Genomic DNA, 22762 nt, shown 5'->3' with positions numbered 1-22762 from the left:
GGGACAGGGCACGCTGGGGTCTGCTCAGTGCATGTGGCCCAGACGCCAGCTGCAACCCCGCCCCCCCGGCTGGTCCTTAGGGACCGAGGCGGGAAGCTCAGCCCCGGGTGATGAGAAGAGCCCGATGAGGTGAGGTCGGCGGCCGGCGGCTGTGCCAATGGCTCCCCGTGGCCTCGGAGGGGGGCGCTGGAGGCTGGGGTCCGGCCCAGAGGGGGCCTGCGGCTGGTCAGGACCATGGGCGATGTGCTCCCCGCTAGGCAGGCAGCGCCCCCTCCCTCAGCGGACGCAGCCCCGCCCGGGGAGGAGGGGTGAACGCCCCCGGGCTTTAGGGCCTCAGTGCCCCCCGGAGCTGTGCTCCCGGCGGGCAGCCACGGGGGAAGGCCTGAGTGAGACCGCGGGCACCTCTCAGATGCGGCTGCCCGGCGGAGACATGCATCTGTAAGGAGCCCGTCGGCTATCCAGCTCCCGGGCGCTGATGGCGGAGGTTTGGAAGCAAATCAGAGACTTCCTTCCGCAGAAGCCCTGCGGGGCCCGCCAGTGCCGGCCGCAGCCTCTGGGCGCTGCCGCTGGGTGACCCCGGGCTCCGTCTCCCTCAAGTGCCCCCCCCCCGTCCCCCCGGCTCAGGCCCAAAGTGGGGGCTCTCTCCAGGAGCCGCCGGCCATCACTCACCATCCTGCAGTGTGGTCACTGCCTCCGTCTCGGCGCTGAAGTCACTGTCCCCAATGTCATTGGTGGCCTTCAGGCGCAGCTTATAGGAGGTGAAGGGCCTCAGCCTGGGCGGAACCAAGAGACTGTGACCCAGTGACCTTCCCACCCAGCGCCCGAGCTCTGACCTGTGACCCAGTGACCTTCCCACCCAGCGCCCGAGCTCTGACCCCTGACCCGGTGACCTTCCCACCCAGCGCCCGAGCTCTGACCCCTGACCCGGTGACCTTCCCACCCAGCGCCCGAGCTCTGACCCCTGACCCGGTGACCTTCCCACCCAGCGCCCGAGCTCTGACCCCTGACCCGGTGACCTTCCCATCCAGCGCCCAAGCTCTGACCTGTGACCCGGTGACCTTCCCACCCAGCAGCCCGAGCTCTGACCTGTGACCCAGTGACCTTCCCACCCAGCGGCCTGAGCTCTGACCCCTGACCCGGTGACCTTCCCACCCAGCAGCCCGAGCTCTGACCCCTGACCCGGTGACCTTCCCACCCAGCGCCCGAGCTCTGACCCCTGACCCGGTGACCTTCCCACCCAGCGGCCCGAGCTCTGACCCCTGACCCGGTGACCTTCCCACCCAGCGCCCGAGCTCTGACCTGTGACCCGGTGACCTTCCCACCCAGCGCCCGAGCTCTGACCTGTGACCCGGTGACCTTCCCACCCAGCGGCCCGAGCTCTGACCTGTGACCCGGTGACCTTCCCACCCAGCGGCCCGAGCTCTGACATGTGACCCGGTGACCTTCCCACCCAGCGCCCGAGCTCTGACCTGTGACCTGGTGACCTTCCCACCCAGCGCCCGAGCTCTGACCCCTGACCCGGTGACCTTCCCACCCAGCGCCCGAGCTCTGACCCCTGACCTGGTGACCTTCCCACCCAGCGGCCTGAGCTCTGACCCCTGACCCGGTGACCTTCCCACCCAGCGCCCGAGCTCTGACCCCTGACCTGGTGACCTTCCCACCCAGCAGCCCGAGCTCTGACCTGTGACCCGATGACCTTCCCACCCAGCGCCCGAGCTCTGACCCCTGACCTGGTGACCTTCCCACCCAGCGGCCTGAGCTCTGACCCCTGACCCGGTGACCTTCCCACCCAGCGGCCCAAGCTCTGACCTGTGACCCGGTGACCTTCCCACCCAGCAGCCCGAGCTCTGACCTGTGACCCGGTGACCTTCCCACCCAGCAGCCTGAGCTCTGACCCCTGACCCGGTGACCTTCCCACCCAGCGGCCCGGGCTCTGACCCGTGACCCGGTGACCTTCCCACCCAGCGGCCCGGGCTCTGACCTGTGACCCGGTGACCTTCCCACCCAGCGGCCTGAGCTCTGACCCCTGACCCGGTGACCTTCCCACCCAGCGGCCCGAGCTCTGACCTGTGACCCGGTGACCTTCCCACCCAGCAGCCCGAGCTCTGACCTGTGACCCGGTGACCTTCCCACCCAGCGGCCCGAGCTCTGACCCCTGACCCGGTGACCTTCCCACCCAGCAGCCCGGGCTCTGACCCCTGACCCGGTGACCTTCCCACCCAGCGCCCGAGCTCTGACCTGTGACCCCGTGACCTTCCCACCCAGCACCCGAGCTCTGACCCCTGACCCGGTGACCTTCCCACCCAGCACCCGAGCTCTGACCCCTGACCCGGTGACCTTCCCACCCAGCAGCCCGGGCTCTGACCCCTGACCCGGTGACCTTCCCACCCAGCAGCCCGGGCTCTGACCCCTGACCCGGTGACCTTCCCGCCCAGCGGCCCGGGCTCTGAGACGGCACGCAGCCCGCTCTCACACCTCGCTGGCCGCGCTGGGCCACAGACCAGATCCCGGCTTCTGACCGCCTGGCCCTGGTCCCTCGCCTGCACAAGGACGGCACCTCCCACGGCCACTGACACGGAGCGTGAGGTTTCCCAGCTCAGCGGCGGCTCAGCAGCCTCCTCAGCCCAGCCCGGTGGGGCCAGGGTCCTAGAAGCCACGGTGGGAGCCGCGGCATGGCAGCCCCGCCCGCAGCCCGAGCAGAACCGGAAAGTGGCTGCCATCGGGCCGGAGCTCAGTGAGGCGCCTTAGGGGCTGTGGTGTCGCCAGGGGCTGCGTGTGAGTTGCGATCCTGTGACTCCGGCCTCCCCTCCCTGCTCTCGGCCATGGTCTCTGGCCGGAGCCGGCCCTGCAGCCGAGTGCATGGTGGGCCAGCCCGGCCCCCTCCCTCCGGCCTCTGAGGAACGAGTGGTGGGTGTTTTGCTCAGGGGGACGCCCGCCGGTTCCCCCCAGCATCACTGGCCAGCGTCCGCCCTGCGGGAAAGCTGTGTGCCTGCTGACCTGGGGGCACAGGGGGCGTCTCTCTGGGGGACATCTGCTGCCCGGCCCCGCTCCCAACACCCCTCCCCGTCTCTCCCAGGAGCCCTCGCTTCGGGCTCGCTGTCCCAGGAGGGACGGAGGGATGGCCTGTGGGGGCGGGGGTGGGGGTAGGGGGAGAGGGAGAGGCTAGGCCTGGGCAGCGGGTCCCGGACACAGAATCCCCGGAACCAGGGCTGACGAGGGGAGACACGCCCTCAGCGCTGCGCCTGGGCCGCGCAGACCCCTGGTCTGCGGGGAGCTGGCCGCGGGGGACAGGGCAGGGCTGCAGGCCGGGAGGGGCTCCGGCCGCGTACCTGTCCACCGCGCAGGCCGTGGCCTCGTGGCTGATGGAGGAGGAGTAGGTCTGCCAGCGCCCGCCGGGCAGCTCGCGCACCTGCGCGGTGAAGTAGCGGATGGGCGAGGCACCGTCGCTGCCCGGGACCCACTGGAGCTGGAGGCTGCGGGCGGTCACCTCGGCCTGGGGCACCCGCAGCTGCCGGGGGGGCGCCGGCCGCTCTGCGAGAAACGGGGACAGACCAGAGTGAGAGGGGCCCCGCCCGCCCGCCGTGGGCTCCGCCAGCGCCCCTGCTCTCACCTCTCTTCTCGGTGGTGATGACGGTGGCCTCCAGCGGCTCCCCCCAGCCCTGCCTGGTCTTGGCCGACAGCCGGAAGGTGTACGCCGACTCGGGGGCCAGCTCCGTGGCCGTGAACTGCCGGACCGTGGCGCCGACCTCCACCGTGGTGAAGGTGTGGGGGCTGCTGCGGGCCAGGCGGTAGGCGATCTGGTACCCTGTGGGCGGGCCCAGGGCGTGGTCAGCCAGTCCCCGGCACGGGCAGCCCGTCCGCCTCCAGCTGGCAACAGGCAGGTCCTACTCCGCCGTGATGAGCCAGGCTCTGGCCCCAGCCCCCCCCCCCCCCCGCCCACGGCCCCCCCGCCCACGGCCCCCCCGCTCGCCCTTGCCCTCGCCCTCGCGGGACAGAGGACAGGCCCTCCCCGCGGCCACCGCACGCTGAGCAGTCCTCACGGGACCGGGTGTGAGGACACGGGTGCCTGGGAGCGGCAGGGTCTCTGATGGGCTGGGTCTGCGCTCACTGCCTCGCCCTCTCCCCCCGGCCCCCCTGCACCTGCCCTGCCAAGGGCAGCGCCTCCTCTTTGTTATCTAGACAGCGCCCTCGCCCTCTCCACAGAGAGGCCTGCAGGGGCAGCCAGCCAGCCGACACCAGCTGCCCTGGCATCTGCCAGCTCCCCCACCTCCTCTGCTGCCCACCCAGCTCCCTGCCCCCCCTCCCGCCCTCGGCCCCTCTCCCCCCTGCCCAGCCCTCCCTGCACTGAGCCGCGCTCCGCATCCATAGCCCGCAGCGAGGGAGCGGCCATGGGGCCTGGGTTGGCCAGGGTCACTCCCGATCAAGCCCTCGCCCGCCCGCCCGCCCGCATCGGGGGCCGTGCCAACGGGCAGGCCCAGCGCTCGGCCCAGCTGCTGCTCCTGCTGCTCCGGGCAGAGCACTCGCCGCACCGCCAGGGCTGAGCAGTCACGTGACGGAGCTCGGGACACCGGCCGGCAGAGCGGACTGTCCTTAGCTGCTGCGCTCCGGCCACGGCCATTCCGCCCGCCGCCCGCCCTGCTCTCTCCGCTCCCGTCTTCCCGCTGGCACGGCCTCGGCTCTGGGTGACCCCGCTCAGGCACCCGCCCAGCGCATGCTTCGTCGTCTGTCCAGCCACACAGAAGCCTTGGCGTGTGGGAGCCCTGGCATCGTACCCTCCCCCACTGGCCACTGCTGCCACCATCACGCGGACGAACGGCGCAGTGACCATCACTGCCCCGTGCCCGTGGGCCCCGTGTGGCCCTCGGCGGCTGCTCCACCTCTGATGTTGCTCTGTCCTCCCTCCCGGCCGCGGTGATCTGAGGGGAGGCCGGAGTGAGGCCCGCACCCCCAGAGGAGGCTCTGCATGCTGGGAGCGCCCCGTGACGTGTGTGCAAATACACGCGTGTTCCCTGCAGGTGCTCGGGGCTGGTGGTTTATCTCCGCTGGAGACGCAGGGACACCGGGAGCCTCCGGCCTGTTCGTGCACTCCCAGGGCCAGAGCGGGGCGGCCCCCGTCTCGGGGTCAGGGCCTCGCATGGACGGCTCCCTCTCCTCCGTGACCCCTGACCCCAGAACGGTCTGCACCGGCGGCGCCCGCAGCTGGCGTGTGACGGTGACCCGGCCTCCGGGACGCTGCCGGGCGCTGCATCACAGCGGCGAGTGGGACGCTCTGCGTGACTGACAGGCGCTCCCCTCTGCCAGGGGCGGGCGGCGGGAGGCCGGGAGGCCGGCGGGAACGTCCGGGGGAACGGGAGGTTTCCAAGCACCGTCCTCGGGGAGCCGGCGCCTCAGGGAGGCGGGGGCAGTCACGGGGCTCTGCGGGAGGGCTGGGAGCGCCACCGGGAACTTCGACCTGCCGAGCACCCGCCCTCCCAGCTCAGACCGCGGGGCCCCCTCCCAGGCCAGGACCTGCAGGTGCTGGAGCCGGGAGCCTCCCACGGGATGGCACTAATGACAGCACCTGCCTGCTGCTGCTCGGAGCTGTGCCCCCGCCGCCCCGCGCCCCCCGCCGCCCCGCGCCCCCGCCGCCCCGCGCCCCCGCCCCCCTGCCTCCCTGCCCCCCGCCGCCCTGCGCCCCCCACCGCCCGCGCCCCGCCGCCCCGCGCTCCCCACCGCCCTGCCGCCCGCCGCCCCGCGCCCCCCGCCGCCCCGCGCCCCCCTGCCTCCCTGCCCCCCGCCGCCCGCGCCCCGCGCCCCCCCCTCCCCCCGCGCCGCGCCCTTACCCAGGATGATGCCGTTGGGCTCCTCCGGCGGCTGCCACACGATCCGCACGGACGTGAGCCTCACTTCCGGGAACACCAGCCTCACCGGGGGGCCTGGGGCTGCGGGCGAAGGAGTCTCGTGAGCCAGGCCTGACGGTGCTGTCTGGGCCCCTGACCAGGCCCCGTGCGGGCCTGGGAACTGGGCACAGTCACTGCGCCGTGACGCTGTTCGCGGGGACACGCCACGTCCGGGCGGATGGATCTGACGGGCTCTGGTGGCTCCCCGTGGCTCCCCGTGGCTCCGGGAACCCCCTCCATCAGCCGCCTGTGGTGCGGTGCTCGGCCAGCTGGGAGCCCGGGCCGGCCAGCGCTGAGGGCCCTGGCGCGGACATTCGGTGAGGGTCGGGGGGGGGGGGGAAGGGGGCGTGCCCAGGTTGCGGGCTCGATCCCCAGCAGGCGGCATGCAGGAGGCAGCCAGTCAATGATTCTCTCTCATCACTGGTTTTTCTCTCTCTCTCCCCCTTCCTCTTCTGAAATAAAATATACATATTAAAAAAGAAAAGAGACGAAAATCTACGTTGTTTTCCTCGGCAGCTGCTGCAGGCCGGGAGGGCTGGGGAGACCAGCGTGTGCGTGAGGGTGGGGAGCAGCGCCTGGAGGAGCCGGGCCCTGCAGACGGCGACTGGTCTCTGCCGGGGAGACGCCGTGACCACAGCGCCGTCCTGGGTGCCGGGGCCCCGGGCGGCCGCTCCATGCGCACCGGCCAATGGCCTCGGGTTATGCCAAGGAGCGTCCGGGCACAGGACCCGGGCACGTGGCAGCAGGGGTGGTGCCCGGACGGTGCAGACCCCACCAGAGCGGCCTTTCCCGCCCGCCTGCTGCAGTCACCACGGAAACCCCGCACAGGCTCAGGCTGGGCGTCACCCGCTCCCGCTGCCCCCGGCCCCTCGCCGCCCGGTGACTGAGCATTGTGTGTGGTGTCCCTCCACTGGGGAGAGCAGTGGTCTGACCCTGAGCTGGAGATGACACGGGCCCACACGGTCTGCTGTCCCCGCGCTGTCCTGGAGGGGGCGCTGTGGCCACCCTGGCAGAGGACCAGCGCTCGGAGCGGGCAGAGGGGAGGGCAGAGCGGTCCTCGGGGAGGGGCGCTGAGGACCAGCGCTCGGAGCGGGGCAGAGGGCGACGCGGGGGGCGGCGGGAGGGGCCGGGCAGACAGAGCGGTCCTCTTGGAGGGGCACTGAGGACCAGTGCTCGGAGCGGGCGGAGGGGACGGGCAGAGCGGTCCTCTGGGAGGGGCGCTGAGGACCAGCACTCGGAGCGGGCAGAGGGGACGCGGGCGGTGGGAGGGGACGGCAGAGCGGTCCTCTGGGAGGGGCACTGAGGACCAGCGCTCGGAGCAGGCGGAGGGGACATGGGCAGCAGGAGGGGACGCGGGCGGCGGAGGGGACGGGCAGAGCGGTCCTCTGGGAGGGGCGCTGAGGACCAGCGCTCGGAGCGGGCAGAGGGGACGCGGGCCGGTGGGAGGGACGGCAGAGCGGTCTCGGGAGGGGCGGGAGGGACGGCGGGCGGTGGGAGGGGACGCGGGCGGCGGGAGGGGACGCGGGCAGAGGGGACGGGCAGAGCGGTCCTCGGGGAGGGCGCGTACCGTCGTCCTTGGTGCGCTCCAGCACCGGCGGCGTGCTGGCCGCCCCGTTGCCGATGCGCGTGAAGGCCAGCACCTGCAGCTCGTACAGCACGAACTTGCGCAGGCCGGCCAGCAGCGCCGACTGCGTGTGGTTGCCGCGCACCACGTGGCTGCTGGGCTCGGCGTCCAGGTCCTTGGCCCGGAACAGGATCTGCAGCGTCGGCACAGCGGGGGGGGGGGGGGGGTGAGGCCGCGGGTGCGGGCAGGGCCGCGGACCGGCCAGGCGTTCCGGCCCCGGAGCTGGCTAACTGGTGCTGGCTGGCACTGGGGAGGGTGGCCAGGAAGCGCTCGTACCCGAGCGGAAGGGCACTGGGACTGGGACCCGGCCCAGGGCTGCTGGCTGGATGCCTCGCCGTAGTTTGCTAGATCTGAGGCCACCAAAGGCGGCCACGTGACCACAGCCACTGACCGGGGACCCCATGGTGGGCACGGAGGCACCCCCTTCCCACACCCGCTGACTGGGAGGCTGGGCTGTGGTCTCAGGTGGCCCCCCGGCCCCGGACCCCGGGCTCCCAGTGACCGGAACTTGACAGGCAGCCCCGGAGGGAGCACGGCCGCAGAAACACCTCCTCCGGGCGGGGCGGGGCGGGGCGGGGCGGGGGTGCTGATCGCTGACCCCACTCTGACCGCTGGGCCTGCGGAGCCACCCTGTCTCTCGGCCCGGGGCAGGCAGTGGTGATACCCAGGGAGGGGCAGCAGGAGGGCAGGGAGAGGTGAGGGGGGTGACAGGAGGGCAGGGAGAGGTGAGGGAGGGGGGTGACAGGAGGGCAGGGAGAGGTGAGGGAGGGGGGTGACAGAAGGGCAGGGAGAGGTGAGGGAGGGGGTGACAGGAGGGCAGGGAGAGGTGAGGGGGGGTGACAGGCGGGCAGAGAGAGGTGAGGGAGGGGGGTGACAGGAGGGCAGGGAGAGGTGGGGGGAGTGACAGGAGGGCAGGGAGAGGTGAGGGGGGGTGCAGGGAGAGGCAGGGAGGGCCCAGGGAGGGGAGTGACAGGAGGGCAGGGAGAGGTGAGGGGGGTGACAGGAGGGCAGGGAGAGGTGAGGGGGGGTGCAGGGAGAGGCAGGGGGGGCCCAGAGAGGGGCAGCAGGAGGGCAGGGAGAGGTGAGGGGGGGTGACGGGAGGGCAGGGAGAGGTGAGGGGGGGTGACGGGAGGGCCCGGGTGAACAGGTGTCACACGGATAAGCCGGAGGTGCCAGGACGCTGGCCCACTCAAGCGAGGCTCCTGCGGGAACGGCTCCGCCTGGTGTGGGCTGTTACGGCGACGCCAGCCCTGAGCCCGGGCGTAAGGGTCTCACAGGAGACAGGGCCGGGAGGAGCGGGGAGCGGGGAGCGGCTGAGCGTGGGTCCCTCAGGGAACAGAAACGCGCTGGGCGGGAGGGGACGGGGTGGGCGCAGTGTGCCTTGAGCAAAGGAGGTCGCCCTCCCGCGTACCTTGTAGCCCAGGATCAGGCCGTTCTGGTCCTGCTCGGGCACCGAGGCCCACGTCAGCAGGATCTGGGTCGAGCTGACCGCCACGGCGGACACGTTCCCGGGGGCGGCCGAGGGGACTGCGGAGAGAGGGACCGATTGGCGAGCAGAGCCTAGAGGCTTCCGCAGGGAAGGGGCCTGTTTTTACCAATATGGCCTTTGTAAGCCCTGGTGTTCAGGAGCTACATCTGGGGGCAGTGAGGGGGGCAGTGAGGGGGGCAGTGAGGGGGGGGCAGAGGGAGGGCAGAGAGTGGGGGGCAGAGAGTGGGGGGGCAGAGAGTGGGGGTCAGAGAGAGTGGGGTCAGCTCCACCTGGGGGCAGTGAGGGGGGTCAGTGAGGGGGTCAGTGAGGGGGGGGGAGTGAGAGGGGGGGCAGTGAGGGGGGGCAGAGGGAGGGCAGAGAGTGGGGGGCAGAGAGTGGGGGGCAGAGAGTGGGGGTCAGAGAGAGTGGGGGTCAGCTCCACCTGGGGGGCAGTGAGGGGGGTCAGTGAGGGGGGGCAGTGAGAGGGGGGGCAGTGAGGGGGGCAGTGAGGGGGGGCAGAGGGAGGGCAGAGAGTGGGGGGCAGAGAGTGGGGGTCAGAGAGAGTGGGGGTCAGCTCCACCTGGGGGTCAGTGAGGGGGTCAGTGAGAGGGGGGTCAGTGAGGGGGGGCAGAGGGGGGGCAGAGAGTGGGGGGCAGAGAGAGTGGGGGTCAGCTCCACCTGGGGGTCAGTGAGGGGGGTCAGTGAGGGGGTCAGTGAGGGGGGGCAGTGAGAGGGGGGCAGAGTGGGGGGCAGAGGGAGGGGCAGAGAGTGGGGGGCAGAGAGTGGGGGTCAGCTCTGCCTGGGGGCCGTGTGCCCGCCCGGCCTGCCTCACCGGACTCCCGCGTGCGGCCGCGCACCACCTCGCTCCAGGGCCCGGCGCCGATGGCGTTGAAGGCCTGCACCTGCACCTCGTACTCCGTCCACTCCTCCAGCTCCTCCAGGGTCAGCTCCCGCTCCAGCCGGTCGCTGACCACGTGGGCCCGCGCGGGCGCCCGCAGGTCCGGGCGCCAGTACTTGACCCTGTAGCCCACCGACTCGGGGTTCCCGTTGTACTGGGAGTCGGGCAGGGGCTGGGGACAGTGCGTGAGCTCCGTCTCAGCCCGTCCCGGTGGGCCCCGTCCCTGCCCGCCTTTCCTGGGGGCTGTGCTCAGACCCCGGTCCAGACTCCCCTGTGAGCTAACGGCCCTGTCCGCACCCAGGCCGGACGGGATTCTCTGACCACGTCCTGGCTTCGCTCTGGGGGGTGTTCCGATGGAATGTCAGGCTGGCGCCCTTACAGTTCCATGGCCCCCAGACCCGGGCACAGCCCGGCCCCATGGGCTCCTTCCCCGCCGCTCGGCTCCAGATGCCACCGATTAACCGGAGCCAGGCGGGCGGCACCCTCGGCTCAATGAGGAGCCCTGTCTGGCCGGGAGGGGCAGGCGGAGAGACCGGCCCCGGGGGCCCCGGACCGCCCGCAGCCCCTCGCCACCCCGCTCACCACCCAGCGCAGCCGCAGGCTGGTCTCGCTGGCGGTCCGCACGCTGACGCTGGACGGGGCCACGTCCGGGGGCGCCTGCAGCGTCTGGATGACCCGGGAGGACTGGCTGACGGGGCTGAGCCCCACCACGTTCTCCTGCCGCATCCGGAACCTGCGGCACAGCGAGAGGCTCCTCTGAGGCAGAGGCAGGGACCCCGGGCTGTTTGGGGGACGGGGGGGCTCGGGCCTGGGTCTGCCTGTATCCGAGGCCCATGCTCTCTACCTGGTCTCATTAAAAATGCAGATTGTAGCCTTCGCCAGTGGGTTCAGTGGGCAGAGCTCGGTCAGACTGAAGGGCTCGATTCTGGTCCAGGGCATACACCTCGGCGGCAGGCTCGATCCCCAGCCCCGTGAGGGCATGTGCAGGAGGCAACCAATCGATGTGCCTCTCTCACATCGACGTTTCTCTCTGTCTCTCCCTCCCTTCCACTCTCTCTAAAAACCAATGGAAAAATATCCTCGGTGAGGATTAGCAACAACAAAAAATTGATTGTTGACCCCAATGAATATGCAATTATTCTGTAATAAAAATGTTTTTAAAATGCAAATTGTATATCTGGTCTTTTCCGCTGGAAGCCCTCAAAGCGCGGTGAATCTGCCAGTCAGCGCCTCACGCCCCCAGCAGCGTGGCTGGTGGCTCCGAGGCCGGGGGCTCGGAGGCCAAGCAGCTGTAAGCAGACCAAACGCGTGGCCAGACGCCTCCGCCCCCGGTGCACGGCAAGCCCCTGCCTGTGTGCCACGCCCCGTCTCTCCTGCACGGACGGCCACACCTTTCTGAACGGAACTTACATACAGGGAAGACATGTGCACACATGTGCGTGCCACCTACAGAGGCTTCCTGACTCTGCACCAGCTAAGGCGGGAACACGGCTCTCTGACTGCAGCTCCTTTTTAAAAAGGCTTTTCTTGATTTTAGAGAGAGAGGAAGGGAGAGGCCGGGAGAGGCAGAAGCATGTATGAGAGAGAAACATCGGTTGCTGCCTCCTGCCCCATCCCAAATGGGGATCAAGCCTTCAACCCAGGAATTGAACCAGTGGCCTCTTGGTGCAGTGGTCGGCAAACTCATTAGCCAGCAGAGCCAAATATCAACAGGACAATGACTGACATTTCTTTGGAGAGCCACATTTTTTACACTTAAACTTCTTCTAATTTCACTTCTTCAAAATAGACTCCCCCAGGCCGAGGTATTTTGTGGAAGAGCCACACTCAAGGAGCTAAAGAGCCGCATGTGGCTCGCGAGCCGCAGTTTGCCGACCATGGTCTTGGTGCATGGGACAGTGCTCAACCCCCTGAGCCACCCTGGCTGGGCTCTAACTGCAGCTTCCGGTCTTAGGAATGACCACGTGGCCGCCGCCGATTTCACGAGGGAAGCCGTGGATCCCGATGCTGGCCTTCCGCCCGTGTTTTCTCTGAAAACGAGCGTGTGGCTTCCTGAATCGTCTGCCCCAGTCCTGGGGAAGGTTAACGGGGACAGACAGGAGCCGTCGCTCCGTGGGGGTTTGCTCGGAGCCTGACGTGGTGCTGGACCGAGAAGTGTTCTTCCCAAGGACTCCACCGGCCCCTCCGCGGCTGCGGAGATGGCGTCCTGGCAGGACAATGGCCCGCCCGCCCGCCCGCCCGCCCGCGGCGATAACGGGAAACTGCATCGCCCCCCGCCATCTCCCGGCTCCTGGGGAGTTATGGCCTCGCTAACGGCTCATCACCGCGCTGCCCTCCTGGAGGCCGAGGATTTACGCCCGCCCGCCCGCCCGCCCGCCCGCGTCTCAGGGTCGAGCAGCAGAAGGTGAAACGGCGTGCTCAGTGCTGCTCGCTGAGCCGGCAGCCGGCAGAGGGGGGCAGCGGGGCGTCCCGCACGGCCATGGTTTGTACAGAGAAGCAGCACATGCCGGCCGGCGGCTCAGGGGGTGAGCGTCGTCACCGTTTGATCCCGTCAGGGCGCATGCCCGGGGTGTGGGCTCGATCCCCATCATTGATACCTCTCTCTCTCTCTCTCTCTCCCTTCCTCTCTGAAATCAATAAAAGAACGTATTTAAAAATTTTTAACTGAAAAGTAGTTCTTGTCTGACTGCACACAGGCATCTCGACAGGCGCCTGCCAGCTGGGGTGGGTGGACGGTCGCTGTCAGCCTGGCATCGGGGACAGACCTCCCGGAAAAGGCTCAGCTGTGCAGCGTGCCCCTGCAGCTTTCCGTAGGGACGTCCACATGCACGGACGCGCAGACAGCGCCCCGCCTCACCTGTAGTGCGTGTAGGGCGTGAGGTTTGGGATCTCCAGCGTCTGGGCGTCGGGCTCATTCTCCTCCACGTACAGGCTCACCCACTCCTCCTCGTCCCCGATGGCCCCCACCTGTGGAAGGGACCTCCTGGGGCCGCGGCAGCCGCAGGGCGGAGCCCCACACGCCCTCACACACCTCCCACTCGAGCCTCTGGGGGCAGTGAGAGGGGGGGCAGTGAGAGTGGGGGGCAGTGAGAGGGGGGCAGTGAGAGGGGGGCAGTGAGAGTGGGGGGCAGTGAGAGGGGGGCAGTGAGAGGGGGGCAGTGAGAGGGGGGCAGTGAGAGTGGGGGGCAGTGAGAGTGGGGGCAGTGAGAGTGGGGGGCAGAGAGAGTGGGGGGCAGTGAGAGTGGGGGGCAGTGAGAGTGGGGGCAGTGAGAGTGGGGGCAGAGAGAGTGGGGGCAGTGAGAAGGGTGGGGGCAGTGAGGTGGGGGGGCAGAGAGTGAGCAGTGAGGGGGGTAGGCAGGAAGAGAGATAGAGAGTGGGGGGCAGATGAGAGGGGGGCAGTAGAGGGGGGGGGGGGGACAGTGAGGGGGACAGTGAGAGTGGGGGGCAGAGAGAGTAGGGGGCAGTGAGAGTGGGGGCAGTGAGGGGGGGCAGTGAGAGTGGGGGGCAGTGAGGGGGGGGCAGCTCACCACCCTGTCCTTCTCCCGACTGACAGTGGGAGGAGCCGTGGCTGGGCCCACGTGACCCCGGTGGCCGAGGGCCTCACGCAGGGTCCAGAGCCACTCCCAGCTCACATGACCAGAGCTCACTGTGTCCTGCCCAAACACACAGGAGGCCCCGGCGAGGCTGGGCCATGGCGGGCCTCAGAGAAGGCCTCCCGCTGCCCGGGAGCCAGGCCTGCAGCCATCCTTCCGGCCGAGCAAGCCGCCGCCGGCAGAGCCGATTCCCGCACACACAGGTGCCCCGCGGGCCTCCTGCTTCTGCCTCCGGCGGCCTCTGGGAGCGGCCCCAGGGCTCCCGCCCGCTGGGGGCCCGAGCCACACGGCTCAGGACTTCCTGTTCCTGTGCTGCCCGAGTGGCTGCTCGTCCTGCCCCCAGTCTGAGCCCAGAACTGGCCCGGCCGTGCAGGAGCCGGGGCCGACCAGCAGGGGAGCCGTGCCCACCCGCCGGGAGACCTCAGGCCCCAGGAGCCCTGGGCGTCCCACCCTGCGGTGCCGCCCCCGTCCCAGGCCTCGCCGGCACTGGCCGGAGGGAGGCGCTGGGCCAGAGGACGGTGCAGAGGGAGGCTGAGCAGGGGCAGGCCCTGGGCTGTGTGGAGGCCGGCTGTCAGGGCGGGGCGGGGCCTCCCACTCCACCCCAGACCTACGGCCCGCACGGGGGCCACTGTCACGTGTGCCAGGGGGTGGGCTGGGGGGCCGGTGGCCAGAGCACGGCGCAGGAGGCGCAGGAATGGAAACGGCCTGGGGTGCGGGGAAGGCGCGAGGACGGAGGGGACAGCAACGCGCGTGGGGCCACGGCTCCTAAAGGAACGGACGCAGACCCGACCGGACACCCTCTGAGCTGACCCAGGAGCAGCTCTGCACCGGCTGCCACTGCTCAGCCGCACCCAGGCCCACCCAGGCCCTCACCCAGGCCCGCACCCAGGCCCACCTAGGCCCTCACCCAGGCCCACCCAGGCCCGCACCCAGGCCCACCCAGGCCCACGCAGGCCCACCCAGCCGCACCCAGGCCCTCACCCAGGCCCACCCAGGCCCGCACCCAGGCCCTCACCCAGGCCCACCCAGGCCCGCACCCAGGCCCACCCAGGCCCTCACCCAGCCGCACCCAGGCCCACCCAGGCTCTCACCCAGGCCCGCACCCAGGCCCACCCAGGCTCTCACCCAGGCCCGCACCCAGCTGCACCCAGGCCCACCCAGCCCCTCACCCAGGCCCACCCAGGCCCTCACCCAGGCCCTCACCCAGGCTCTCACCCAGGCCCGCACCCAGCTGCACCCAGGCCCACCCAGCCGCACCCAGGCAGGAAGGTGCTCTGGCAGCACCGGTCACCCCACAACCCTGCTGCTCGGCGGGAAAGGAGTGGGTGCAGGTACCACTGGCCTTGGGAACATGGAGGATTGGCCTGCCTGTTGTGTCTGACCTCGGGAATACGGACCCGCCTGGTGTGTGTGACCTTGGAACACGGACCTGTCCGTGTGTGTGGCCTCGGGAACATGGACCCACCTGGTGTGTGTGGCCTTGGGAACATGGACCCACCTGGTGTGTGTGGCCTCGGGAACACGGACCTGCCTGTGTGTGTGGCCTCGGGAACATGGACCCGCCCGTGTGTGTGGCCTCGGGAACACGGACACGCCTGGTGTGTGTGGCCTCGGGAACATGAGGAGTGGACTGTCCCCTAGCCGGCTTGGCCCAGGGGAGTGCCCCTGGGAGACGGACAGCCCTGGCTTCTCGGAGGAACGTGTCACCTCGAAGGACCTCGTGGGCACCCCGGGCAGGGCCCCGCGCACCTCACCTGCCGCTCCCCTCCCCTCCCGCTTGGCTCCCGGTCCAGCCTGCAGAGGCCGGGCAGCGGAGCCCGCCACCTCCCAGCAGCTCCCTGGGGCCCAGGCTGCCCCCTGCGCAGTGAGCACTGTGGCCTCCCCCCGCTTCCCCGTAGCAGCCGGTTCCTCTGCTCCCGGGGCGGGCGCCGCGGGGCAGCGGGAGAGGGGGCCGGGGGGGAGGGGCGGCCGTAAGAACCTCAATGGCCGGTCACGGGGACCGCCAGGCAGCGGGAGCCGATGAACACGGACGTTAACTCTCTCCGTCATGGGCGTCGAGAGGGGCGTTTGCTCTGCAGGGTCAGAGGCTCCTCATTAGGCAAAGCATTACCGGCCAGGAACTCTGAACGCTGCTCTCCAGTGCGCCATCAGCACACGCAGGCAGGCGAGGAGGCAGCACCGCAGCCCGGGCCCCCCCAGGTCAGGCCGCGGCCACCGGAGCACCCCCTCCCCCGCGTCCCGCCGGCGCCTGACAGCCCGCCACGGCTCCGCCCACTCGCTCGCCAGGTGACTGACCGCACCCAGCCCGCGGCTGGCACAGAGCAGGCACCACCCCTCCCGGGCGGGGCGGGCGAGGGCACACCGGCTCGCTGCCGCGGAGCAGGTCGGTGTGGCTGCAGCCACTCAAAGGGAATCAGGTGGGAATGTTCCAGAAGGCTTCATCGGCACCAGGCACAGACTCCAGCCCGCTGTTCTGAGTTTAGGAACGGTGGGGCCTGGGGGACCAGGACGCATGAAGACATTCCTGAGAAGCAGCTGCAGTGCCTCAGGGGGCTTCCTGGAGGACAGCACCTATGAGCATGTGTGCAGAGGCATGTGTGCGCATGAGTGCCTGTGTGCACTCCTCTGCGCACACATGTCTGTACAAATGTGAGTGTGTGCCGGCACATGTACGAGCACGTGCACTGGTGTGCACGCGCATAAGCATGTGCATGTGCGTACGTGCGCACACATGTGTATGAGTGTTTGCATGTATGTGAACGAATGTGAGGGCACGAACACACATGTGTGGACGGAACACATGTGCACACACGTGTGAACACGTGCATGTAGACACGCACACACACAAATGTGCGCACACACGTTTGCGACTGTGTGCATGGGCACAATCGTGCACACGACTGTATACATGTGTGCACACAGGTGTACAGTGTTTTGGTGGGTAGAACTTTGCAGAGATCGAAGCAGTGTAAAGCTCTGTAACTAGACAATGTGGAGCCCGTGTGTGAGCAGCTGGACCAGGAACAGAACGGGAAGTGCAGACAGACCCACGTGCACATGGACATGCACTCCCCACGTCAGGAGGGCGGGACACGGGCTTCTCAGCACGTGGCGGTGGGACAGTCCGTAGCTGTCTGCACAGCGTCACCCTCCCTCCCCACGTGAGGACAACCCCACCGGGAGGGACGCTGAGTGCAGGGGCGAAGCCACGAGAGGGGCGAGGGGTGAGGTGCGGGGTGCGGGGCGGACTCCTTTACAGCCGGGCGGGAGGGACCCTTTCTCTGGGGCTGCACACCCAGGTGGTGAGGAGAGGCTGGCCCATTAGGCCCGGCCGCGCTGGCACAGCCCTCAGTGACGCCGGCGCTGCCCTCGGTGACGCCGGCGCTGCCCTCGGTGACGCCGGCGCTGCCCTCGGTGACGCCGGCGCAGCCCTCGGTGACGCCGGCGCAGCCCTCGGTGACGCCGGCGCAGCCCTCGGTGACGCCGGTGCAGCCCTCGGTGACGCCGGCGTTGCCCTCGGTGAGGTGCTGCTGGGAGAACGGACGTGCCCCTGGCAGGGGCCGGGGAAGGCCACCCCCACAGGCACAGAGCTCGTGCGGGGAGCTGCTGAGTCAGCCGCCGAGGAGGGACCAGGCTGCCCCCGCGGTTGGGCCATCGCGGGGTGACGGGGCTGAGGACAAACACTCCCCCGCATTCGCAGTCTCACTGTCAGCGGCACCATTGAAATGACAATTCTGAAACGCGTTCTATAATAGCAGGATAAAGATAATAAGTAATTAAGCTAATGTGTCTAAAAGACCACATTTTTCGTGAAGAGGTATTTAAAGTATAAACTTAAAGTAGAATATTCTTAAATTTGAATTGGAAATATCAGTGTGAATTCATGATGCTTCAAAAAGTGTGCATTTCCCCTCTCTGTCCCCGGAAGGCCTGGAAGCAGCCGCCAGCCAGCAGCAGCACCGCCCCCCCCCCCCCCCCCCCGCCCATTCGCCGGGGCAGCCGAGGCTGGATGAGTCCGGCAGGGAGGCGGGTGGTCCTAGGCCGTCTGTCTGTCCTCGGTGCAAGGAGCTCATCGCAGGTTAGGACGCTCGGGCCAGAGGCCTAGAACCGAGGGACCCCTGACCAGAGGGGCCAGTTTGAGGCATAAAAAGAATGACGACGGCCGTGACGGCCACTCACTGACCAGACTGAAAACCAGGCACCCGCATGTCGACACTCAGGGAGGAACAGGCCCAGCCCTTTCCCCGGAGCGCGGGGCCATTCCCGATGCTGGAGCGGAACGCAGGGCAGAGCCCGGTTAGTCCTGCCCCTGTGCCCCGCACCCCCTCGTACTCCCTACTCCCCTGAGGGCCCACGCCCCCTCACCCTGCGCCTCTGGTGCTCTGGGCCCGAGCAGCCTGGGGTGAGGGAGGGCTTCCCTCCAGAGCTCCAGCCACTCCACAGGCGGGACGGACAGAAACCACCGCTTCAACGTCTCAGAACAGACCGAGCTCAGGGCCCGGGCTGCAGAGCTGGCGGCAGGGACAGGAGGCCCAGGTGCCCGAGGGCGGCCGGCTCCCGGACGTGTGTGTGGACGGCGCCACGGCCACGGCGGAGACGCGGACCGTGGTCAGATGAGCGCGATGGAACCGCACCAACGGCGGATTCCGAGCCTCCCGGTCGCACTGGGGCTGGGCTGCCGGGGCCACGGAAACCTCGGGCCTGGGAGTGGTGGGTGAGGCGGGCGGCTATCTCCTCCAAGAACTCAGCCTGCCGGCTGGTTTCCGGCCACCGGCCTGGCTCCGGGTGCTGAAAGGTGGCCAGTCTCCACCAGGCACTGCCCGAGCCTGCGCCGGGTCCGAGCGGCTGCCTCACCTGAATTCCCCCGTGGGGTCTGCCCTGCGGGACGCCTCTCCCAGCAGGAGCTGTCACCGCCACCCGAGGAGTCACTGCCCACAGGCACCTGGGGACGCTGCTTCCCGCAGCCCGGCTCCCTCTCCCTCTCCGGCTCCCTCTCCCTCTCCCTCTCCCTCTCCGGCTCCCTCTCCCTCTCTGGCTCCCTCTCCCTCTCCGGCTCCCGGCTCCCTCTCCTGCGCTCCCAGCAGCTTGGCCCTCACCTAGGCCTTCGCCTCTCCCCCTCCAGCTCGCCTCCTGCTGGCCCACGATGGGCCGTGTGTGCCTCCCAGCAACCTGGCCTTCCTACCCCAGAGCAGTCGCCCCTCAGCCAGCAGACACGGCCAGTTTTGCTCACGGCTCTGTCTTCATACCTAGAGTAGCCCTGGAGGTAAGCGTGCTCCACAGACGTCGAGTGGATGTGTGCACTCATTCACTCACTCATTCATTCATTCATTCATTCCTGTGTGAGACACTTTGCATCAACGACTGATCTAATGGTGTGACTGCCGCTGACTGGGCCCAGAGTTAGAAAGCCAGCTCTGCTCTCAGACTCGGGTGCCGCTCTGCCCACAGCCGCATGGCAATTCTCAGCACACTGCCTCCATCGTCCAGCGAGACTCCCTCTGCCAGCTGGTCCCCCAGCGCCCGCCCCGTCCCAGCACCCGCCTTGCGGGGGAGGAGGGGTGCCTCCGCTCCTGCCAGCACGCCTCCCCCCACGCCCGTGTCCGCTCCGTCCAGCGGTGGGCGCTCACAGGGGAGGACCGTCAGACCAGGGCCAGCGCCGCGCTCTGGCGACTCCCGCTCCGCCCGCCCGCCACGAGCGCCCACCTGCCCCTCCACCAGCCACCGGGAGATGGCCGTCTTGCCGTCGTAGCCTGGCCGGAACTGCAGCGTGGCGGAGCGCGGGCTGATGTTGGAGATGACCAGGTTGGACGGGGCGCCGGGCAGTTCTGGGGAGACACAGAGAGGACGGGCTCAGACAGCTTCTGCCGGTTCAGGGAGCGAAGCACCTGCCGGCGAGCAAAGACTGTCCGCCCTTCCCGCCCAGAGAGGGCGAGCTTTCAAACCGCGCGAGGCCCGGCCGCGGGGCTCAGGGTGGGCGTCGACCTGTGAACCAGGAGGTCAGGGGTCAATTCCCGGCCAGGGCACAGGCCCGGGTGGGGCTCCGTCCCCAGTGGGGGGCGTGCACAAGGCGGCTGATCCATGATTCTCGCTCATCACCTATGTTTCTCTCTCTCCCCCTTCCTCTCTGAAACTTCCGTGGACTCTTCCCTGTGTCCCCTTCAGTCCAAAGCCAAGCAGCCCCCGCAGAACTGCTTCCGCGTCTGCAACCCTGCTCCTGGCAACTGCCATTCGTTCGGCTCAAACTCAAATTCTTACAGAATTTCTACGGGTTTGGGCTGCTTCTTCGGCACCATTTTTAAAACATATGCTTTTGTTGACTCCCCCACCGTCTCAGCAGGACCCGGCCCCTCCCGGCCGGTCCCTCGGAGCGCCAGGACTCCGGGCAGGAGGGCGGGAGCCGGGCTCGCACTGACCTGGGGGCACGCCGGACGAGATGGTGGACGAGGTGGGCAGGCCGGCGCCCGCGGCCGTGAGGGCGGCCACGTCGATGGTGTAGGTGGTGAGCGAGGACAGGCCCTGGATCTTGTACTCGTGCGTCGTGCTGTTGAGCGTGTCTGTGAGCCGGGACTCGTTCCTCCCGTACACCTCCCAGGAGATCCGGTAGCCTGGGGGGGGGGCAGCAGAGTTGGGGGCTCCGGAGCAGGGGGCAGGGGTGGAGGCCGCCCCGTCATCTCTGTGGTTTGCGGAGTCTGGGGAGAGGCTGCTGTCCTGGCAAAGTGCACCCCGGAGTCGGGGCTGAGTCCCAGGTGCCCCAGAAACCTCTGCCCCCCCGCAGGCGGCACCACCTGCAGGAGCCCCGTCCACGTGACCGGGGCCACAGGACGAAGCCGGCACGTGGGCCCTCAGTGCCCGCAGCCTGCCGAGACGGCTGCCAGCCCTGTGCACGCCTCCCTCCCCTCCTCAAGGACGGCTGGTCCGGCCGTGTTTCCATTCTTCTCAGCTCGTATTTCCCGGTCCTGGGGGCCCTGACGTGTGGGCCCGCTGCTGGCGCTCTGGGGATGACGGATGCCGCTTCGCTGGGCCAGCGCGTGGCCTCGAAAAGTGGCTCTTTCCCGGCTGTCCGAGCCCCCGAGCCTGGGTCCCCCGCCTAGTGAGCCCCGACTTCCCTCCGCTCTGCCCGCGGGGCCTCACAGCTGCGACTCATCCACCTGCCGCCAGCGCGTGGGGCTCAGGGAAACGGGCCCAGCCGCCCGAGTCCGCCTCTGTTTGGGGGGGGCCCTGAGGTTGGGGCGCTGGAGGCCCTGCAGAGGGACCGTGATGGAGAGCCGGCCACGGGCAGCCTGAAGCGCTGGAGAGGCAGCTCTCCCCCCCCAGGCAGTACCCCCCCCCCCATTCCCGCTCCAGGGGCGGCGAGTGCCCCTCTCCCCTCCCCTCCCCTCCCCTCCTCTCCCCTCCCCTCCCCTCCCCTCCCCTCCGATGAAGGTGGCCAACACAGCAGGAAGCAGGACTTCCGGTGAACAGAGCTTGGAGAGGAGGGTGGGGACTTTAATATTTAAAAACGTTGATATCAGAGGCCACAGCCTGTCTGCTGACCCGCAGCCCTCTGAGCCCGCGGCTTCGAGCGCTGGCCGGGCTCCAGGCAGGGACACGGGGACACGGGCGGAGGGTGGCCTGTCACGTGCCCCTGTGCTCCCCAGAGCGCCCCACAGCGGCCCTGCTGACACCTGAAGCCTGGCTGCTGGGTTCCTGCCCCAGCCCCTGCCCCTGCCCCAGCCCCTGCCCCCCCCCCCAGGCCCCTGCCACAGGCCCCAGCCCCAGCCCCCCCCCCAGGCCCCAGCCCAGCCCCCCCCCCCCCAGGCCCTACCCCAGGCCGTGGGGTGTGTCGTGACCCCAGAGGAGCCTGGGACCCCCCTAAGGGGCTGGGTGGCGGTGGCAGGCCCGGTGGGGCCGGGCCCTGGCTGCTGGCACACGCAGTGACACCGCACTCTGGCGCGCTCTGTCTGAAGGTCACCCAGGCTGCAGGCGGCAAACCGGGCTGCCCCGGGGCCGGCTCACCTGTGATGACGCCGTTCTTGTCCAGCGGCTCCTGCCAGCTGACCTTGAGGGACGTGTCCAGGATCTCTGTGAAGCTCAGGTGCCCCACGGCTCCCGGCCCTGGCGGGGGAGGGGAGGGTGGGGGCACAGTCCCCGTCACACGGGCCACCCTCTGGGGCAGGCGGGGCGGAGCCTCTCACTGGGAGGGAGCGGCGAGCACGCAGGAGCCCGATGCCCGGCTGCGCCTCGCTGTCCCCCCCCCCTTGCCCCCCCCCCAGGCTCTGGCTGCTGCTGGGACCCGCGAGGCCGGGGGCCGGGCGCACTCACTGTCCTCGTGCGTGCGGACCAGCCGGGGCGCGCTGGGGGGCCCGTCGCCGGGCGTGGTGAAGCACAGCGCGGCCGTGAAGTAGGCCGTGAACTTGCGCAGGCGGCCGATGTAGCCGTGGTGCGCCCCGTGGAAGCCGGGCGCGATGGTGACCACGGTGACGGCGTCGGGGGCGTCGGCGGGCCACGCGAGGAGCTGGGGGAGGGGGCGGAGAGAGATTCCTTCCAGTCACACGGCTTCCGGTCTGCACCCGAATGTCACGTGGAATTCACCTTCGACGCCCTCTGTCATCTCTCTGAGAAGCACTGAGTGTAAAGAGCTCTCAGCCCGGCCGGTGTGGCTCAACGGCTGAGCGCTGACCCATGAACCAGGAGGTCACGGTCAGGTTCATAGGTCGATTCCCGGTCAGAGTACACGCCCGGGTTGGAGACAGCCAATCAATGGTTCTCTCTCATCATTGATGTTTCTCTCTCCCTCTCCGTTCCTCTCTGAAAAAAAAAAAAAAGTAATAAAAAAGGAGACCTCGGTAGATTACTGAGTGCAGGCGTGGATATTTACATGTGCACATGCAAACACAGTGTCTCCTTTACCTCGTGCTCAGACCTGCTCTCTCCACACACACACATGGCCGGCGGGTGCTCTGGCACGGAGCACGGCTCCACGGTCCCTCCCGGCCCCGGCCCACGAGCTGCACACACAGACGTTTCCCGAAGGCCCCGCCTCTGCTCACCTGACAGAACTGTCCCTCAGTGGCCCGGGGCCCACTCCCCAGGAGGGTCCCTCCCGGAGGAAGTGCTTCCTGCAAACCTGGTCCCAGTCCCGTGGCGGGGCTCCCCCCTGCGGGGTGTCTACGTGGGAGCCTTTCCCGGGGGACAGCACTGTCCGCGCCCCCCGCCCCCCGCAGAGAGCCAGCCCGAGGTCTGAGCAGCTCAGCTGGTGCAGGGCCCGGGGGACCCCGTGACCGGGGGGCAGCGGCCTCCTCGCTGAGCTGAGGCCAGGCC

General features: G+C 69.2%; 1 protein-coding gene across 1 annotated transcript in view; it reads right to left on the bottom strand.

Moving 5' to 3' along the window:
- SDK1 (sidekick cell adhesion molecule 1) overlaps positions 1–22762 on the bottom strand; it is a 435892-nt gene that overhangs the window by 24441 nt on the left and 388689 nt on the right. The window contains 13 exon segments of the mRNA XM_036424227.2: positions 670–773; positions 3330–3531; positions 3611–3805; positions 5823–5921; positions 7447–7636; positions 8915–9030; positions 9804–10041; positions 10452–10602; positions 12727–12836; positions 19166–19287; positions 19876–20067; positions 21458–21556; positions 21764–21956. Coding sequence (XP_036280120.2) covers positions 670–773; positions 3330–3531; positions 3611–3805; positions 5823–5921; positions 7447–7636; positions 8915–9030; positions 9804–10041; positions 10452–10602; positions 12727–12836; positions 19166–19287; positions 19876–20067; positions 21458–21556; positions 21764–21956 — 2011 coding nt within the window.

Source organism: Pipistrellus kuhlii, unplaced genomic scaffold (genome assembly GCF_014108245.1).
Source record: "Pipistrellus kuhlii isolate mPipKuh1 unplaced genomic scaffold, mPipKuh1.p scaffold_m20_p_8, whole genome shotgun sequence".
NCBI classification, from domain to species: Eukaryota; Metazoa; Chordata; class Mammalia; order Chiroptera; family Vespertilionidae; genus Pipistrellus; species Pipistrellus kuhlii.
The sequence above is the reverse complement of the archived record's forward strand: the minus strand, read 5'-3'. Positions and strand labels throughout refer to the sequence as shown.